The sequence below is a fragment of the Mangifera indica genome, chromosome 14 (assembly GCF_011075055.1).
Source record: "Mangifera indica cultivar Alphonso chromosome 14, CATAS_Mindica_2.1, whole genome shotgun sequence".
NCBI lineage: Eukaryota > Viridiplantae > Streptophyta > Magnoliopsida > Sapindales > Anacardiaceae > Mangifera > Mangifera indica.
Genome location: NC_058150.1, coordinates 7116880 through 7137483, shown reverse-complemented (window position 1 = coordinate 7137483; position 20604 = coordinate 7116880). Strand labels below are relative to the sequence as shown.

At 33.7% G+C, this 20604-nt stretch overlaps 1 protein-coding gene and 2 pseudogenes across 1 annotated transcript; all 3 read right to left on the bottom strand.

Moving 5' to 3' along the window:
* Nucleotides 1-4775: 4775 nt before the first annotated feature.
* Nucleotides 4776-7642, bottom strand: LOC123196115 (G-type lectin S-receptor-like serine/threonine-protein kinase At2g19130). The gene is made up of 2 exons (XM_044609999.1): nt 7246-7642; nt 4776-7122 (listed from the first exon to the last, which is right to left on the bottom strand). The coding sequence occupies exons 1-2, from the start codon at nt 7415-7417 to the stop codon at nt 4937-4939; spliced, it is 2358 nt and encodes a 785-aa protein (XP_044465934.1). The 5' UTR covers nt 7418-7642; the 3' UTR covers nt 4776-4936.
* A 2814-nt stretch (nt 7643-10456) lies between these two features.
* Nucleotides 10457-11823, bottom strand: LOC123196592 (annotated as a pseudogene).
* Nucleotides 11824-17504: 5681 nt separating this feature from the next.
* Nucleotides 17505-20191, bottom strand: LOC123196022 (annotated as a pseudogene).
* Between the last annotated feature and the right edge of the window lie 413 nt (nt 20192-20604).

Sequence of the window (20604 nt, the reverse complement as noted above, 5' to 3'; positions counted from 1 at the left end):
AAATTTACTTAGAAAAGTATTTGTGTAAAACCATTTAAACAAGAATTTTTTTATCTATTTTAATTAATATCTTATATGTTATAAATATAATGAAGATAAAAGAGAATTGAAAGACGGAAGAATTGATTTAGAATTGAGATAAAAGAAGTTTTAATTAATATCCCATATGTTATAAATATAATCAAGATACAAGAACTTTTACATTTTCTTCTCATGTGATGGAAAAATCCACCTTCTATAACATTTCTTTTTGGATTTTCACCACTTACAAATAATTATATTGATATCGCTAAGGAAAAACCCAATGAGATAAAAACCAGAGCGAAAGAACATAATTATTTGATGTTCTATAATATGGGGTTGGACTTGCTTAAATTGGCTCATTAAAAACTTTATTAGGAAAACTCAGTAAGATAAAACCTAGTAAAAAAAAAAGAGTACAATACACATTTTTGTCCAAATATGATAAACTTCGAAAATTTGCCTAATGAATGTTCCCCCTCTTTATAGTGAGATTAATTTAATTGCTTCTTGACCACCGTATATCAATGTTATACACTAATTTTTTAAATGTTGATGTCGGTAATATCTTGGTGAATAAATCTGCAAAATTAGCACTAGATCTTATTTGTTTGACATCAATCTTTCTGCTCTGTTGGAGCTTTTGAGTGTAAAAGAACTTTGGTGAGATATGTTTGGTTCAGTCTCCTTTGATGTGTCATCCTCTAATTTGGGCAATATATGCTACATTACGTTTATATAATATGATGGAGTGTTTGTTGTAGAAGGAAGATTGCATGTATTTTGGATATGATGGATGACAGACAGTAACCATATTTATTCTTAATTGGCTTCATGGAGAGATAGAATTTCTGAATGATTTGAAGACGTTGAAACTAAAGTCTGTTTGGTGGAGCGACATGATATTGTTGTGTCCTTATAAATAAAAACATATCTCGTTTGTGAATAGGTCTTATGAGAGTCAAAAAGAAAATCAAATTATGTATATCCAACCAAACTAAGATTTTTAGGAGATTTGACAGAATAAAAAAATCGTAAATCTTTAGTTCCATATAAGTAACGAAGTATATGTTTGATTCTATTCCAATAGTGACGAATTGTTGTAGAGCTGAATCGGGCTAATAGAACTTAGCTTAAGTCTTTTCAGGGACCCTAACCTCTTCCGAAGGGATATTAGAGAGTGTAGATTTTTTATTCATTTTAAGATCATCATGATTAATATCAGTTTGATTATTTTTTTCTTTTTTGAGGAATAGTGTCCTTCAATCCAACAGACATTTGGTTGTGTATTAGCAGTTGAAATATGTGATCTTGTCACTTTTGTCGTATGTACAAATACATCAGACATTTGGTTGACAATAATTTATAAACGTGTTATCCTTTGTACTTTAGTTTCACTTTAAGATGTGCAAGAATCTAAATGAGACATGGTAGGTACATACCAAGTAAGTTCATACCTAACTTCAGGGGATATTTTTTTTTCCCTAATGATAGGAATGTTGTCTCATCAAAATGACAATCTGTAAATTGTATAGTGAAAAGATCACCTGTTAATAGTTTCAGATATCTGATAATGGATGATGAATTATATCTAACATAAATTCTTAAATGACATTGGGTTTTTATTTTTGTGCATTGAAGAGACGCAATAGAAACATATACAACACAACTAAATATTCTCAAATGAGATATATCAGGTTAGTAACTAAGGATCAATTGTAAAAGAGAATATTGATGATAAGAAGAAAGTCGCAAGCGAATTAATGTTGTAGCATGTAATATAACATGTCTCCACATAAAAATAGGTAATTGACTTTTTAGTAATAAAGTACGCGCAATTACCTAGAGTTGTTTGATAAGAGACTCAACTATTTCATTCTATGTGTGGACATACGGAACTAGATATTCAACCTCAATCCTTATAGACATGCAATAATCATCAAATGTTTTGAATGTAAATTCACTAGCATTCTCTAGTCGTATTGATTTGATCGAATAATCTGTGAAATGTGTCTTTAATTTGATAATTTGTACTAACAATTTAGCAAATACAACATTTCGAGTAGACAATAAATAAACATGAGACCATCACATAAATACATTAATTAAGACCATAAAATAATGAAATAACCCACTTTGTGGGTGAATAGGTCCACATATGTCCCCTTGAATTCTTTGCAGGAATGATGAGAATTCAACTCCAATTTTAGAGGGAGATGCTTTTATTACTAGTTTGCCTTGAGAACAAGCGGTGCAAAATTTTTCATTGGACAATAAGATTTTATGATTCTTTAATGCATGTCCATGTGAATTTTCAATAATACGCATAATTGTAGATATTAGGTGGCCTAAATGGTCATGCCAAAATATAAATGCTTTTGGATTAGAGAACTTCTGGTTCTATATTGTGTAAGTTTCAATTGTCTTTATCATTCTATAATATAATCCAGATTATAAAATAGACAATTTTTCTAGTACATACCTTCTTCTGGAGGCATTATTAGTTATATATAGATATTCTGCACCATTTTTATTCATGATTTCAGTATAACCATTATTTCTTATATATTTAACATTAAGTAGATTTCTTTCGGATCTACTTGAATATAATGCATCATTGAGATTTAATTTGGTCCCATTTTTTAACAAAAGTTTGGCTCTTTTGGAGCCTTTAATCAAATTTATTGATCTTAATATAATATTCACTTTAGTTTCTATTGGTGATAAAGTTAAGAAGAATTTCCTTTCTTTCAATATTGTATGAGTGGTTACACTATCGACAAAACATATGTTTCCATCACTAGCTTTTGAAGTTAATGCTTCAGTTTTAGAGTCTATTTCCTTTTATTTTAAAATTTACATTAGTTATTACAAAATTTGAAATAAAGAAATATATAGTACTAATTACACAACATAATATACATGATTTCTTAATCTTGAATAAATTCTAAAAGATCAAAGTTCGTTAGATCGACAGGGTCTGGATTACCAATACAATTTGATTCGATCTTTTTGTCTGCATTTTTTATAGATGTTTGATATAAATCCACCAGATGTCTTGGCGGACGACATGTATGCAAACAATGACCTTTAAAACCACATCTATAACATTTACTTTCATAGTTTTGTGGTTTACTCTGTATCATTTTTCTTTTATCCTGTTTTGCTTCATCTCTAGTCCTTTAATGGTGGAAAAATTTTCTATTATGACCATCTCTAGATCGAAACTTATTTCGTCCAAGACCTTGTCTGCGCCCACAATGACTACTACTAGTAGTTGCATTTAATGAACAACGCAGTACTAGTGGGGTGTGTATGATGGTTCATTAATTCATTGTTTTGTTCAGCCACCAATAAACAAGATATCAGTTAAGAATAATTTTTAAAATTTCTTTCTCTGTATTGTTGTTGCAAGAGCATATTTGAGGGATAAAATGTGGAGAAAGTTTTTTCTAACATATTTTTTTCAGTTATTTTTTCTTCACATAGTCTCATTCGGGAGACAATTCTAAACATAGTAAAGTTATATTCACTTATAGATTTAAAATCTTGTAAGCGTAAATGAGTCAATTCATATTGGGCTTTGACAATGTTATTGATTTATGATGATCGAATCTTTTTTTTTCAGATTTATCTATTATTCTAGTGGGTCTATAATATCCACGTATTCTGCTCGTAAAACTTTATGGATATGATGACGAAGGAAAATAGTAGTTTTAGATTTATCCTGTTGGGATGTTTTTTTTCCTTCTTTTATTGTTTCTCCAAGGCTTATTGATTGTAGATAGAGAACCGTGTCCAAGGCTCATTCAATGTAATTGTCTCCATCCAATCAAAGGTTAACATATTGAAGTTTTATAAGATTTGTCATTTTCACCAATTGTAGGTTGATGAAAGAAATAAAAATTAGTAATATGATGAAGAAAAAATTATGTGTAAACTTCAGGTTCGTATTTGTCTTATATTCACAAAACTTCTGGTTTTATGATTAATATTTATAATACTATAGTATGTAAAACTTACATAATATTATAGACTCCTATTTCATTATTTTTATCACTTATGTAATATACAGATTACAAATACGATATAGTTATAATAAATATTTTAATAAAATTTAGGAGTTCAAACCTATATATATCTTTTCATAATTTTATACTCTTCAACTTATATAATATTATAGACTTTAGGTATATATTCATAATTTTGTAATTGCAGGGTACAAATAGGATTAGTAGCTTTAGCCAAGGAAAATGGCTAAGCATAAGGCAAATGTCCACTAAAGCGATGATGTAACTCACCCTAAATTTAATGCATTCATACTCAAACTTTTACATTTTCTTCGCATGTGATGGAAATATCCATCTTCTGTAACACCATAATAATTATAAAAAATTTAAATGGAATGTAGCTGGAATTAATAACTAATTTAGTTTGATTTGTGAGAGACAGCTCAACTTAGTGACAGGACAAGGAAAAGACAGCCCAACGTGTTGTAGTCCCACAACAGAAAAGCAAACCTGTCATCCATATTGATCAATTCCTTAGAATACCATCCTGCGGTGCCAAGTCAAGAAATTGGTTTGAAACTTTCTCAATCATGTCCACAAGTGTGTGTATATATAGACATTCCAGTAGACATGGCAGGCCCCCCTTATATGGCCTGGCCTGTGAGCTTTTAGGGCCATGTCTGAGCCTGAATTTATCCCTTACTAGAAAGCACATTTACCAGGAGAATGGATAAGAGACAAATCTGAACCAAAAACCTTGCATTTAAAAGTACGTACAACTTGGTAACATAGATAAAAGCCACTAAATTATGAAAATACCATAGACCAGTATATATGGCGATTTTATATGACACATGTTGTTAAACTGAATAAGGAAATTGTAAAATTATCTCAATGACCTAATTTTATTTTTGAGAAATTTCGGAACTCTTCAATGATGTGGTGTTCTTAGCTTGAGATGGAGCAGGTAAAGTGTTCTTGAGTGGTAACATTGAACCATGGCTTGAGGATGAGTCAGTAAAGAAGATTAATCGCTTTTGGTTGTCGCCAAACACTTGGAGAGATCTTGGAATAGGAGACTGAGTCACATCCAAAAGCCCCTCAAGTATCTTTACTACTTGACTCATTGATGGCCTATGAGTTTCATCATCTTGGATGCACCAACAAGCCACTTTCAAAATTCTTGAAATCTCCTCTGCATCAGCATTTTCCTTCAATCTCGGATCTAATAGGCTAAGGACATCACCCCCTTCAGAAATTTGGCGTGCAGCTAAAGTAGGAAAGAAGCCTACTTCTCCATCTTCTAGTTGCTCAGAGTTTCTCCTTCCCGATACAATTTCAAAAAGCATCATTCCATAGCTATAAACATCAGCTTTGGCTGTGATGGCCACTCCTGAAATCCATTCTGGTGCAAGATAACCTCTTGTTCCTCTCATTGTTGTCAGCACTCGGCTAAACTCTCTTCCAACAAGTTTTGCCAAGCCAAAATCTGTCACTTTTGGACAAAATTCAGCATCTACTAAAATGTTCTCTGGCTTTATGTCGCAGTGTATGATGCAGTCTCTGCATTTCTCATGGAGATAGACCAATCCTCTTGCTGTTCCCAGCGCAATTTTGAATCTTGCTTTCCAATCAAGAGCCTGTTCATGGAAAAGATGGGAATCCAGAGAACCATTCGGCATATAATCATAGACCAACAACTTTCTCATACCATCAGAGCAGAATCCCAGAAGCCGTACTAGATTGACATGTTGAATACTTCCTACTGTGCTGACTTCCGTTCGGAATTGCTTCTCTCCTTGGCTCTGGCCTTCAAGCTTCTTCACTGCTATGACACTTGAATTGGGTAAAACACCTTTGAAAACAGAACCAAACCCTCCCCCACCCAATTTTTCTGAGAAGTTTTTTGTTGCATTTTGCAAATCCTTGTATGCAAATGCCACCAATGAACCCTCCATTGCTTTCGTTGTTTTAATTTGTTTCTTATTCTTTCTCAAGTATAAAAGCACGACAAGGCCTAAGAGAACTAAGAAAGCGGCAGTACCCACGACACTACAAAGGACTATTACTTTTTTGTTTCTTGGAAACTCTGAAGCAGCAAGCTTGATATATATAGTTTTCTCATTGGTGTCACCTTGTGCAGGCTGTCGCAGATTAATAAGACCCCCAATCCATATTGAACACTGGTTGTTCTCATAAGCGTAAGCAGTGCAAGAGCAGTCATTCAAGCAAGTCTTTTCACATTGCCTGATACTCGCTACTGAAACAGATTGCGGATGTTCAGGCAATACCATCTTGGGGATTGCTAAAAACCTGTCACTCTTGTTTTCACACTGCAGTTGGGTTTTCCTCACACACCCACCAGAATAATCCTCCAACGAGTACCAATTCTGCTCCGAGTTTGGCTTAAACCCTGACAAACAACCACAGAAAGGCTTATTTCGCTCATTGCAGCTGCCAAATGCACCACAGTAAGCGTACACCTCACAAATCTGTCTCGGTACAGACCAGAACTCAAACCAATTATTACTAGCCTCTGACCAATACATTTGATGAACCTGCCCTGAGTCATCCAGAATAAATTGCATTACCTTAAATGTGTTGGAATCTGTTAAAGAATACATGTAATAAGTCTCGTTCTCATTCGAAACGTGGGTGATGTTGAACATGTGATTATTTATAAGGTACGTCATTTCAGGAACCAAGCTGTAAATTTCCCCATCCCAGATTCCACTGCGCCAGTACTGTTCAGAATTATTCCACAATAGAACATATTGATCGGATCCATGCGGATCTAGCTCAAAAGAGAAGAGTCCGGACGCTGGATCTTCTTTATTTTTCCACGAAGTGAGAACTTGGTTAACTTTTGTCCCCTTGTGCCGTCCAAACTTCATGCCAGGGAGCCATGTGTGTGTGGGATGATCAAAACTTTGCCATAGAGGTGTCGATGAATTAGTGGACCTATCTCTCGTAACAAGATTCCCCTCATCCAGAATAACTGCTTCTAGTTCTATTGAACTTGTTGTGACATAATTTAAATTGGTGGACCAAATTGATACTCCAGACTCGTTAAACAAGACTAAGTTACCATCTGAGATGCATAAGATTGAGGAATTCTTATCAGATATTGGTTTACCTCTATTTGCCACCCAAACTACGGTTTTTTGAGGCAACTTTTTGTACCAGATGCCTATGTAGTAGTTCGAAGAATTACCTGGTTTGAAGAAGCCTAATTCAAAGACTCCACCTCCAGAAACAATAGTTTGATCACCAGAGAGGGATTGATTTGCGGAGATGGTATCAGCTCCAAAGGAGACATGGGCTTTCACCAAAACGCATATGAAGAGAGCAGAAGCCATAATCCATGGATTGTTCTTAATATCCATGGATGCAACAAATTCTTTGTAATTAAGCAAGATACTATCTGTTTCTAAGTGCAAGAAGTCTTGTCTTTATGTGGCTGCGGACTCCATACTCGCACAGTACACCAGACTGGAAATTGAAAATGTTGGCAGTTTGGTCAACCCATGTGGACCTGAAGTCACTGCTCGTGCGTTCATTCTGTTTAGTTACCTCAAATCACGGCTCAAATCAAATGACATCACCAGGCACCCACAACAGTTGCCATTTCTTTTCAAAGACCGTATGCGATGGAGGACATCATTAAGAGAGAAAGACTATTCTTTTTTAGTTTATAAAATATATAAATATTATAGAATTATTATGATTTATACCTTTAAAATATAAACAAATTCTATTTTAATTTACCAATTTAAAAATTTATTATTTGTTCTCTATATTCAATTGACAAAATCAAACTCCTAACTCTAATTCTAACTAGTCTCAAACTCATAATCATATAGATTAAAATTGAATTAGGGTTAGAATTGCATTAAAAATGTGTGATTTAGTCAAAATGGTGCCATCTTAATTCAATTTCGTTTAAATCACATCATTATGATACAATTTCAATTGCAATCACACCGTACGATTTTCATGTAATTTCAGTTAGAATTGTACCAATATTCTAATTGAATTGTATTGAATCAATGTTATTTCAACATAAATCACATTATTTTGGTATAATTTTAATTGGAATCGTAGTAGTCTAGTGTAATTAAAGATTGTTGGCGGTGATTATTTTAAATATTAATTGATTTTTTTTACAAATTAGGGTGAAAATGTTTTAATGTAGTTTGAAGGGAAAATGTTATTGAACTTTACTAAACATCATTTTGGTATAATTTGACTGAAAAATAATTATTCTTTCTTTTTACTTAAAATTGAGGTTGATAGACAGTTTTTTAGTACCGGGATAAAAGAAAGGGTCGAAGGTTCATTCATTATTTTATATGCCAAAATGACTATTTCCCACCGAAACTTTTATGAAGGACAATTTTTCATTTTTTAATTATGAAAATTTTATTTATCTGTCTGTGATACATTTCTGTCGATAAAGTATGCTCGGCTTCATTATAAATTAAAGTTTTGTTCTTTAATAGTGTAATACAAAAATGTCATCACCATTTAATACCAATATAAATTATCCATAATATCAAATTTACCTATTTGTCCTCCAATAAATTTTATTAAAATTATATTACTCTTTCTTTAGATTTTCTCTTTTTCTTTTTCTTTTTCTTCTTGTCATTTTCACCACTATCATCACCAACCGTCAATGACTTATCTCTTATGAAAATGTCACTTTTACCCTTTCTTCTTATTCGGATTCACCCATCTCTACTTTCGATCTATCTTTCTATTTTTAACACCAACACCATAACCATCAATAATATCTCTTAAAAGAAAATTTCGTTTTTATACAATTCTTTCTATCGGACTCACTCATGTCTGCTCTCAATCTATTTTTCAATCATATTTACTGCATGTACGGCTACCTATGAGCGACCTCTTTCTCAGATGAATTTTTTATTTTTACACTCTTTTCTCTACCAAACTCACTTGTCTCCACTCTTAATCTCTCCTTCATCATCTTCTCTACTAGCACTACCAACCATCAATGACCTCTTTCTTAGACTTGCCACATCATGCATCTTAGACCCTAAAACACCTCTCTTGCCCATCAATATCAATTCATTCGCCCAATCTTTCACATTCTTTTCCAACAACAAACTCTCCTTTGTTCTTCTCCAGACATGGGGTCAACTAAAATTTCAAATAATAGAATATTGTGGCTTACAGGATATGGAAATGTTGAAACTGTTGACAATAAAATTTCGGGATTCACAAGAGCAATATATATACATACATGCATATATATATATAGAGAGAGAGAGAGAGTTGTTGGGTTTCCAACTTCGACATTACTTAATTTTAAGTCACATGAAGTGTTTGGGAACATAGAACGATTCCCCTGTTTGAGAACCATCATTCATCACAATACCTCTCCACTAAAAAGACAAATTGAAAATAATGAAGAAAAGGGATGAGGAGAGAACATTATTATCAAATTAATAAATTAGTGAGGTTATAAAGTATTTTACTTTTTTTATAGCTTATTTTCACTTATTTTTAATTATTGATTTGGTTTGTGAAAATTACTTTTGTACCCTTCGACAAATGAAAGTAATTAGCAAAATTGATTGATTGATAGATGGGTAACTAAACTTTTCAAACTCGGCAGGTGGCAATGTCATTTCATGAAAGCTCTGGTGGAAAATAATCATTTACCATATTTTCATATGCCCTTGATATTTTATAACTATCTCCACATTTGTTGTCACCATAGTATAAGAATTTATTTATGACTATTTTAAAGAAATGGCTGTAGAAAAAAAAAATTAAAAGAAAGTTATGTAAAACTGATCGTAAATCAACGGTCCATTAGGCCTCTCTCTTGCTTTGATAGTAGGATTTCAGATTCAACCGAATCACTTCAGCTGGAAACTAGCACTTCCTTTTGCGCCAACATCTGGGAGATTTCTGCTAGTTTTGCTATGCATGTAATTTTGGTTTAATTAAGTCCAAAAATTTTGGTTTTCCAAAGCCAGTTGTGTTTTTTGGATTTATTAAAACTCTTTCGTCATTCAATTCAAAGTGGTAGTAAATTTCACTTCCATTGTTTGTTTAGATTGTCATTTCTAGCAGGAAATAAACAATTATTTGAAAGAATAACTGCAAGAAATGCCACAGCAAATGACATTGTCTGCCGACAATAAGAACAGAAATTTATTCTAATATGGATATTAGAACTTGTGAAAGAAAATTAAGAAAATGCAAAAATACCTATCCTTGCCAAATATGAAAGCTCTCAAGAAAGCTTGACCTGGTTCTCTTCAAAAAGTCTCATGAACTTGTCGATGAGGTGGTCCTCTTAGCATGAGAGGAAATAGCTCAAATATTACTTCGTGACTGTGGACTCGGGCTTGAGGAAGACTTAGTGAAGAAGATTATGTTCTCGTGATTGTCGACGAATACTTGGAATGATTTTGCAATGGGGGACCTGTCAACATCTAAAACCCCTCAAGAATCTGAACTACTTGACCAATAGTTGGCCTGTGAGTTTCATCATCTTGAATGCACCCAACCAGCCACTCTACAAATTCTAGAAAGCTCATCCACATCAGCATTCCTCTCCAGCCTTGGATCCAATGAGCTAAGGATTTTACCCCCTTCCACGATTAAACATGCAGCCCAATTTGGAAAGTATGTCACTTTTCCATCTGCAGAATGCTCTGAATTTCTCCTTCCTAATACAATTCCAAAAAGCATCATTGAATATCTAAAAACATCAGCTTTAGCTGTTATGGCTTCTCCTGTAATCCATTCGGGTGCCAAATACCCTCTTGTGCCTCTCATGGTTGTTAGGACTCGGCTGAAATCTCTTCCCACCAACTTTGCCAACAAAAATCTGCAATGTCTGCATTTCTCATGGAGATAAACGAAACCTTTGGCTATTCCCAGTGCAAATTGATTTTTTTTTTTCCAGTTGGGCACTGAACCCTTTTCATGGAAGAGATTGAAATCCAAAGAACCGTTTGGCATGAACTCGTAGACCATCAACCTTTTAGTACCTTCAGAACAGAATCCAATTAGCCAAACTAGATTGACATGTTGGATATTTCCTGTTGTGCTGACTTCTGTTCGGAATTGCTTCTCTCCTTGGCTCAGGCTTACAAGCTTTTTCACTGCTATGACAGTTGAATTGGGTAAAACCCCTTTGAAAACAAAATTTTTCTGAGAAATTTTTGGTGGCATTTTGCAAATCTTTGTATGCAAATACCGTTAATGAACTCTCTAGAGTTTCAGTTGTTTTGATAGTTTCTTTTTTGTTCATCTCAAATACACAAACACGGCAAGTCCCAAGAGATCTGCAAATGCCACTGAGCCCAGAACACCAATAACTGTTACCCCTTCACTTTCGAGACTTGAGAACTCCAAAGCTGCAAACTTGATATAAATATTTTTTCCATCTGAGGCGCCTTGTCCAAGTTGCAACACTGACTGTCTTCATAGGCATAAGAGATTGTGGATTTTTGGGCAATACCATGTTCGAATTTGCTAAAAATTTATCCTTCTTTCCACTGGCAACACTATTATTTTGACACTGCAGTTGTGTTTTCCTCGCACAGCCACCAGAATAATCATGCTCTGAGCTTGGCTCAAAACCTTGCAAACAATCACAGAAAGACAGACTTTCCTTGGTGCAGCGGCCAAATGCACCACAAAGAGCGTATACCTCGCAATTTTTATTGGGTTGAGCCCAAATCTGAATCCAAGAGTTGGTACGCTCCAACCAATTCATTTGCTTAACCTGCCCTGAAACATCCATATGAGATCGAGAAATGATGAGACTAGTATTTTCCACTGAACATGTAAGCTAACTCTCTTTTTCGTTGGTATGATTGTTGAATTCATATAATATAATTTGCTCTTATTTCAGGAACATCCTCGAACAGCTTTTCATTCTTGTTCAAAGGTCCACTAGACCAGTAAGTATGAGATTGAGGCCCATTCCACGAAATTAGAAAAACATCAAATAGCTCAAGGCAGAAAAGACCCAGTGCAGTATCTTTTATGTTCTTCCACGAGATGAGACGCTGACTTACAGTGGTCCGCTTGTCCATTAAGAATATTGATTTGGAACAAATTTTGGTATAGTGTAATTTAAATATTAAGAAGGATAAGACAAATATGGATTTTGGGAGAATCTAAATAAATTAAGGATATTAATTAGGAGTAAACTTGGGTATAATATAGTTGTCGTTAATGGGATACTAAAGGAGGTACTATTTTTCTTCCAGTCAACCCACCCAACCAACCTAAAAGAAACCATAGGAGAGATTGTGATTACTATCTTTAGAGAAAACAAAAAAAATGCTGAAGAAAGATTTGGTGTAGTGAAAATGTATTATTAGAAGTATTGTTCTCGCTATACATTAAGCTTCAATATTTTAATATTCTGTGTATGAATATGATTCATAATTTGAGGATTAGAGTACCTTTTTTAGAAGTACAATTCAATTTTAGTATTATAAAATAAAAAATACCTAGATTGCATTGTGTACTTTTTTATTTTATAATAGTAGCATATTAGTATGCAAAAATATATATATACTATTTTTTTAGTTTTATCTATAAGATTAAAATTACCCTTGAATTTTTCTATTTGCTAATAAAAATACCTGATATATATTTTATTTTATTTTATCTACTCATTAAATTTTAGAAAAACCTGAAATTTCTTTTTGTTTGTATACATTTTGACTTTATAAATTTAAATTATTAGTTTATAGTATTGTAAAAATTTTGAAAATTTTATTTAAGATTTCACATAATACTATTAACCCTTTAATAAAATTTTTCATGATTTTATACGTTATAAAAATTTCATAAATTTTGCTAGAATCTTAAAGTGTTAAACCTAGGAAGTTTTGGACAGTGTTTGTGACTTGTAGAAAATTTAGTTTTTCAGAGCTTTCTAAATCATTTTTAACTTGAATATTTTTTGATAAATAAAATAGTATCTCTAGTTTAATTCTGGAAATTTTTACAATTTTACAAATTATATACAATTTAATTAAAATTGTTACAATATTTAGTGTTAAGTTTGAAAGATTTTTGATAGTGTTAGTGATCTTTGAAAGAAATTTGTTTTATATGACTTTTTATTTTATTTTTAGGTTGATACTCTTTGATTTAAACCATTCATACGTTTAGTTTAATTCTACAAAATTCCATAATTTTATAAGTTATATAGAATTTTTTCAAATTGCTAAAAGTTCGAGTTATCAAATTTGATAACTTTTGACAGTGTTCATGAACTGTGGAAAATTAATTTTTGAGAATTTCTTATATCCCTTTTAAGTTGAATATATTTTTTGTTGAATTATTTATATGTCTTTTTTGATTCTGCCAAATTTCGTAATATTTTAATTAGTATAGAAATTTATAAAATTAATGGAACAGAGGTTTTATAGTGTAAATATGTGTAAGCTACATCTAGGTTTGTCCATTTGAGTACCTTTAAAATTTGTAAAATTAGTTTTGAATTGTTGTTTTTCAATGGAATTTGAATATTTCTAAGAGTTTTTTGACACAAATCAAATTCATTGGCTGTGACTAAGATCTGAATATGTTCTTAGATGGTAGCTTTAAACGTATAAGAGTTTGTGTAGATTTTTGCTTTTAATTGAGGTAAGTAAAAACTACTTATTTTGTATATATATAAATGTTTGATTTTAATCCTATATTTTTGGAAATAGTAGTCAAATTTGAAAATTTGGTTTTCTTAAGTTATAAAATATTTTCGTAAACACTTTTTTAAACCAAAATTTTATATAAATATTTTTGTAAATTATATAGATATTTCATTTTGTTTACATATAAATGTTTTTATAAGTTATAAAATATATTTGTAAACATTTTTGTTTCACTCAAATTTTACTATCTTAGACATTGATTTAAGATACATTTTCAAAAAGAAAAGAAAACATTATTTTCCTTTTACGATCTGAAATTTTGTATGTACATAAGTTTTGAGTCATTGAAAAAAAATTAGTATTTATTGATTGTGTGTTTCAGATCGACGTATTTTAATATATTTTTCTGAGATTAAAACTTTTATGCAAGACTTTCCTTTATTTAAGAATTTGTTCAAGTCTATTGTACATATGTTTTATGATGATTTTGGGGTGTGACAGTCTCATTCTCATATCAGGGATCCATGTATGAGATGCATAAACTTTCCGTTAATGATTTTGATGAATTACCGAACTCTCTCAAAACAAGATTTCCTTCGTCTAGAAGAACTGCTTCTAGAGGATTTGGGGTGGCAGAGTGTAGATTCGTGGACCAAATTAGCACTTTGGACTTGTTAAAAAGGACTAAATGACCATGTAAAATTCTTAAAAGTCAGAAATATAAATATTTATCAGAAATTGGATTCTCTCTATTTGCCACCCAAACTACTAGGGTTGTTTGAACCGATTTGCTAATTTTTTGAATCAAACCAAATTTTCAGTTGAAAAAAGTTATAAACTGAAACTAAACCAATTTAAAGATTAATCAATTTTGAACCAAACCAAATTTTGGTTAACTGATTTTTGAACTAAATTTTAAAAAATTATCATATTTTCTTTTTTTTTTGAAAACATATATAATATTTTATTTATTTTTTAGTCAATTTTTTTAAAACCTATTTAGTTCAGTTAATCAATTTTAAAAATTAGATAAATCGATAATTGAACCGAAAAATTGGTTTTTTTATATTTTTGAACCGGTATACAAACTGGTTTTCAAATAACTTTTTTCGATTTAAAAATCGATTCGGTTTAGTTACAAAATAATTTTGACACGCCTACAAACTGCCGTTTGTGCAGACACTTCACCATACAGGATGGACAAACAGTAGTTCGAAGGCTTACCTGGTTTGAAGAAACCCAAAACAAAGTCTCCACCGGCAGAGACAATAACTTCATTATCGGAGAGAGTTTGGTTTGCAGAGATGGTGTCAAAGCCCAAAGAGACAAAAGATTTGAGAGAGAAGCACGTGAAAAGCTGAGAAACGCAAACAATGAATTGTTTATCAGTTGCATGGCTCCAACGAATTTTATGTAGAAAAGATAAGAGTTTTCAGTAATCGGCGACACATAATATTGATGGTTTTCTTCCACTATTTATTAACAAAAATCTTTACAGGGCTTGTGTGCTTTAACAACAATATTGAGGAAAGTTAATACTTGCAGTCTTCAACTGAAATTCAGCTAGGGCTGGATTCGAGCCGAGCTGAGCTCGGCTGGCAGCCGGCTCGGGCTTGGCTCGGTTTTTTTATGACCGGCTCGAGCTCGACTCGAGCTGAACTCGGCTCGGCTCGAGTTCGGCTCGGCTCATTTTTTGGCTCGGCTTGGCTCGAGTTCGGCTAGGCTTGGCTCGTTTTTCATATCAAAACGACACTGTTTTATATATTTATATAGATCAAAACGACGACGTTTTGTATAAAAAATTAAAAAAAAAATTGTCGAGCCAACCCGAGCCAGCTCGAGCTCGAGCTCGAGTTGGCTCGGCTCGAATCTAGCCCTAAATTCAGCAGTCAAGTCAAAGGCAGTCGAAGGTACCACGAATGCAAATAGGTCTTGTTGGGGAAAGGACTATTTTCCACCCATTTTTTAGGCCAATCTCAAACCTATACCCATGAGAGATCAAAAACTTTTTTTCCCACCCATGACCAAACTGCCGTCTAATTTTTCAGTTAAGGACAGGGGTAAAATCGTTATTTTACTGTTTATATTAAAAAGTTTATTAATTTTCACACTTCTTAGGTTTTAGAAATAACATTTTACCTTTACCTAAAGTTTTTAAACTTTGAAAACTAACATTTTCACCCCCAAACCTAGGGTTTCCATTTTTTCAAAACGCAGCGGCCCCCCATAACTTTCAAAACTAGCAATTTCACCCCCATTCTTCAATTTTATCTTTCGACATCATCACCGACCTCCTCTTTCTCCTAGTACGACAGCAGTGATACGATGAAGAGATCTTCATCTCCTTGTCGAACGGTGCGACGAAGAGATGGAGATCTCTTCGTCTCACGATGCGACGAAAAGACAGAGATCTCTTCATCGCACCACAGTGCGACGAAGAGGTCTCTCTTCGTCGCTCCACCCAAATGATGAAAGACGATGCTTCGTCGCTTGTCACGTCCTCCAAATGCGATAATGAAAGATGACGAAGTGTCGTCCTTCATCTGTTCTTCCAGATCTGGATGATGCTTCATCGTCCAGATCTGGATGATGCTTCATCGTCCAGATCTGAGAGACGAAGGGTCGTCCTTTGTAGTCAAAGATGGAAGATTGGTCAAATGTGTCGATCGTCGATGGTGGCCGAAGAAGGAAGCAAACCCTAGGGGTGAAATCTAAACTTTTCAAACTTTGAGGATGGGTTAGTTATTAGTTTTTAAAACCTGGAGGGGGGAAATAATGAAATTTTAAAGTTTTAAGGTTTTAAATAGTAAAATGATGATTTTGCCCCTATCCCTAACTGAAAAATTGGATGACAGTTTGATCATGAGTAGGAAAAAGGGTTTTTGATCTTCCATAGATATAGGTTTAAGATTGGCCTAAAAAATGGGTGGGAAATAGTCCTTTTCCTAGATCTTGTTTTGCCATGTACGAGAGGCTGAATGATGGAAACTTTATGGTTATGGTCTTAATGAAGAATGTTCTATAATTTTATATCTATGTTTTATCCTATATAAATTAATTTTCCCTATAAACTAAACTCGTTTTAAATATTTTACTTTTTTTAATATTTATTTATACATTTACTTTTGTATATGTTACTCTATAGTTTTGAAAATTTGAAGTTAAGAAAGTCACTAGAAAAAGTATGAAAGTTTGAAGGATCAGTGGGGCTTCATTCATCCAGAAATAGTGAGAATAATAGAACTTGACAATTTTAAATGTTGTCATGATTCTCTTAATGTGTCAATTTAGACTTTTACATTCATAGAATTACGTTCCATTTTTGTCTCATATCTTTGTGAGATGACAATCTATCTATAACATTTTGAGAGTATATAATTACCAATTTTTCTTAATAACAAAATTTGTTTAGAAATATTAAACTAGGGTTTCAATTGTACCTTACCTCTTGTTCTATGAATTGAAGATTGTACATAAACTTAAAGATAACAACTTTCACATGTATTGTCATTGCCCAATTGTAATTAGAATTCCTAATATCATAACGCAGACATACATAAACTAAATTACTTTAATAACGTCATTTTGTTTATTATAATTTTATTGTTTTAGTTATTCTCACCAAATTGTACCCAAAAATTGGTTTACCTCTTGTTAATGCAATTTTTGGAAAGAACACATATTTTAGAGGACAAATTTTATCAATCTCCCTTGCTTTTGGTCTACTACGGTGAGATCCTTAAATCTAGAAATTATAATCAAATCCACCTAACCCTCGAAATCGAAAGTGATAACTGTTAGCACTGCACTCTTTCAATAACTATAGTGGATGCTCATATGAAATAGTTGTCATAAATTACATTGTTTGACATTGTTTTCCACTGAAACACAAAAATTTATTGCTTTTCAATGATTAACCCAATTGTAATTACAACCCAAAACTGACATTAAGAAACCAAAATTATTTGTGCATAACGCGGTGCTCTTGGTCTATGATGAAGCGGCTGAAATATTATTATTTTGTGATTGTGGACTCCGGTTTGAGGCTGAGGCTGTGAAAAAATTGATGTGGTCTTGGTAGTGAGAATATGTCTGGATAGATCTTGGAATTGGAGACTGCGACACCTCCAAAACCCCCTCAAGCATTTGAACTACCTGACCCATTGATGGCCTTAGAGTTTCATCATCTTGGATGCACCAACAAGCCACTCTACAAATTCTTAAAACCTCTTCTACATTAGCATTGCCCTCCAACCTAGAATCTAATAACTGAAGGACGTTGACACCCTCAGTTATTGCGGTTGCAACCCAAGTTGGGAAGAATTTAGAGTTTTCACTATCGAATTGCTCAGAATTTCTTTTTCCTGATACAAGTTCAAAAAGCATCATCCCGTAGCTATAAACATCAGCTTTGGTTGTAATGGCCACTCCTGAAATCCACTCTGGCGCAAGATAACCTCTTGTCCCTCTTATGGTTGTTAGGACTCTACTAAATTCTCGCCCAACAAGTTTCGCCAGGCCAAAATCTGCCACTTTTGGGTAAAATTCAACATCTAATAAAATGTTTTCTGGCTTTATGTCACAATGCATGATGCGGTCTTTACATTTCTCATGGAGATAAGCTAAGCCTCTGGCTGACCCCAGAGCGATTCTACATCTTGTTTTCCAATCAAGAACATTTGAACCCTTTGTATGGAAGAGATGCGAATTTAAAGAACCATTTGTCATGTAGTCATAGACTAACAACCGCTTAGTACCTTCACAGCAGAATCCCAGAAGCCGTACTACATTGATATGTTGAATGGTTCCTACTGTGCTGACTTCTGCTCGAAATTCCTTCTCTCCTTGGCTCAAGCTTTCAAGCTTCTTCACTGCTATGACACTTGAATTGGGTAAAACTCCTTTGAAAACAGAACCAAAACCTCCCCCACCTAATTTTTCTGAGAAATTCTTGGTGGCATTTTTCAAATCTTTATATGCAAATGCCGTTAAAGAACCCTCGAGTGCTTTAGTTGTTTTCATTTTGTTTTTTCTCCTTCTCAAATACACAAACACGAAAACGCCCAAGGGAACTGCAAAAGCCACTGAGCCCAGAACAACACCAATAACTGTTACCCTTTCACTTCCGGGACTCGAAAACTCCGAAGCTGAAAGCTTCATATAAAGAGTTTTTCCATCTGAGACGCCTTGTCCAAGTTGTTGCACACCCAGAAGATCTCCAAACCAAACAGAACACTGACCGTCTTCATAGGCATAAGCAGTGCAAGAACAGTTATTCAAGCAGGTTGTTTCACATTCGGCACCGCTCCCTACTGGCATATATTGTGGATTTTTGGGCAATACCATGTTCGAATTTGCTAAAAATTTATCCTTCTCTCCATTGCCAACACTATTGCTTTGACATTGCAGTTTTGTTTTCCTTGCACAGCCGCCAGAATAATCCTGCAAGTTCCAATCATGCTCTGAGCTTGGCTGAAAACCTTGCAAACAATCACAGAGAGACAGACTTTCCTCAATGCAGCGGCCAAATACACCGCAAAGAGCGTAAACCTCGCGATTTTTATTCGGTTGAGCCCAAACCATAATCCAAGATTTGGTAGGCTCGAACCAATTCATTTGCTTACCCTGTCCTAAAACATCCATAGCAGATAGAGTAATGAGGGGACTAGTATTTTTCACTGAAAATGTAATATAACTCTCATTTTCGTCGGTATAATAGTTGAATTCATTGATAGAATTTCTAACCATTTCAGGAATATTCTCGACCTTTTCTTTCTCGTTCCAAGGTCCACTAGACCAGTAAGTATGAGATTCAGAGCCATTCCACAACATAATAAGAGCATCGGATCCATTGGGGTCTAGACCAAAAGAGAATAGACCCGGTGCAGGGTCTTCTATGTTCTTCCACGATAGGAGACGTTGGCTTATATTGGTTCGCTTGTCCACTCTCATCCTCATACCAGGCATCCATGTATGAGATGGATGATCAAAACTTTCCCATAATGATTTTGATGAATTACCAGACAACTCTCTCAAAATAAGATTTCCTTCGTCTAGAAGAACTGCTTCTAGAGGATTTGTGATGGTGGAGTTTAGATTTGTGGACCAAATTGGCACTTTGGACTTGTCGAAAAGGACTAAATTACCATCTGAAATTCTTAAAATTGAGGAATATTTACCAGAAATGGGATTCTCTCTGTTTGCCACCCAAACTACAGTTTGTACAGACACTTTACCATACCACATGCCCAAATAGTAGTTCGAAGGCTTACCTGGCTTGAAGAAACCCAATACAAAGTCTCCGCCGGCAGAGACGATAGTTTGATCACCGAGAGAGTTTGATTTGCAGAGATGGTGTTAGCGCTGAAACAGAGATAAGATTGGAGAGAGAAGCAAATGAAAAGAAGAGAAAGAGCAAACCATGAATTGTTCATGATATGCATGGCTGCAACAAATTTATGTAGAAAGAGTTTCAATTTGAGTGACTGGAGATGTATAACATTGATGGTTTTCTTCCGTTATTTATTAACAAAATCTTTACAGCGCTTGGGTGCTTTAACGAAAATTTTGAGGTGCTGAAAAATCAAAGTTAATACTTGGAGTCTTCACTGAAGTCCAACAATCAAGTCAAATACGGTAGACTGCCCGCCACAACCGCAAACACAAATCGGTCTTGTTTTGCCGTGTACAAGAGGCTGGTTAATGGAGACTTCATGGCTATGGTTGGACTAAGAAGTTTCCACAATTTTACATCTCTGTCATATCCTATATAAATTAATTATGCAGATAATCTAAACTCGTGTTAAATGTTTTACTCATTAAATATGTATTTGTACCTTTACTTTTGTATATTAGTCTTTATTTGGAATTGAACAAGAATGAAACGTAAGGACAAGGTTACGATTAGAATT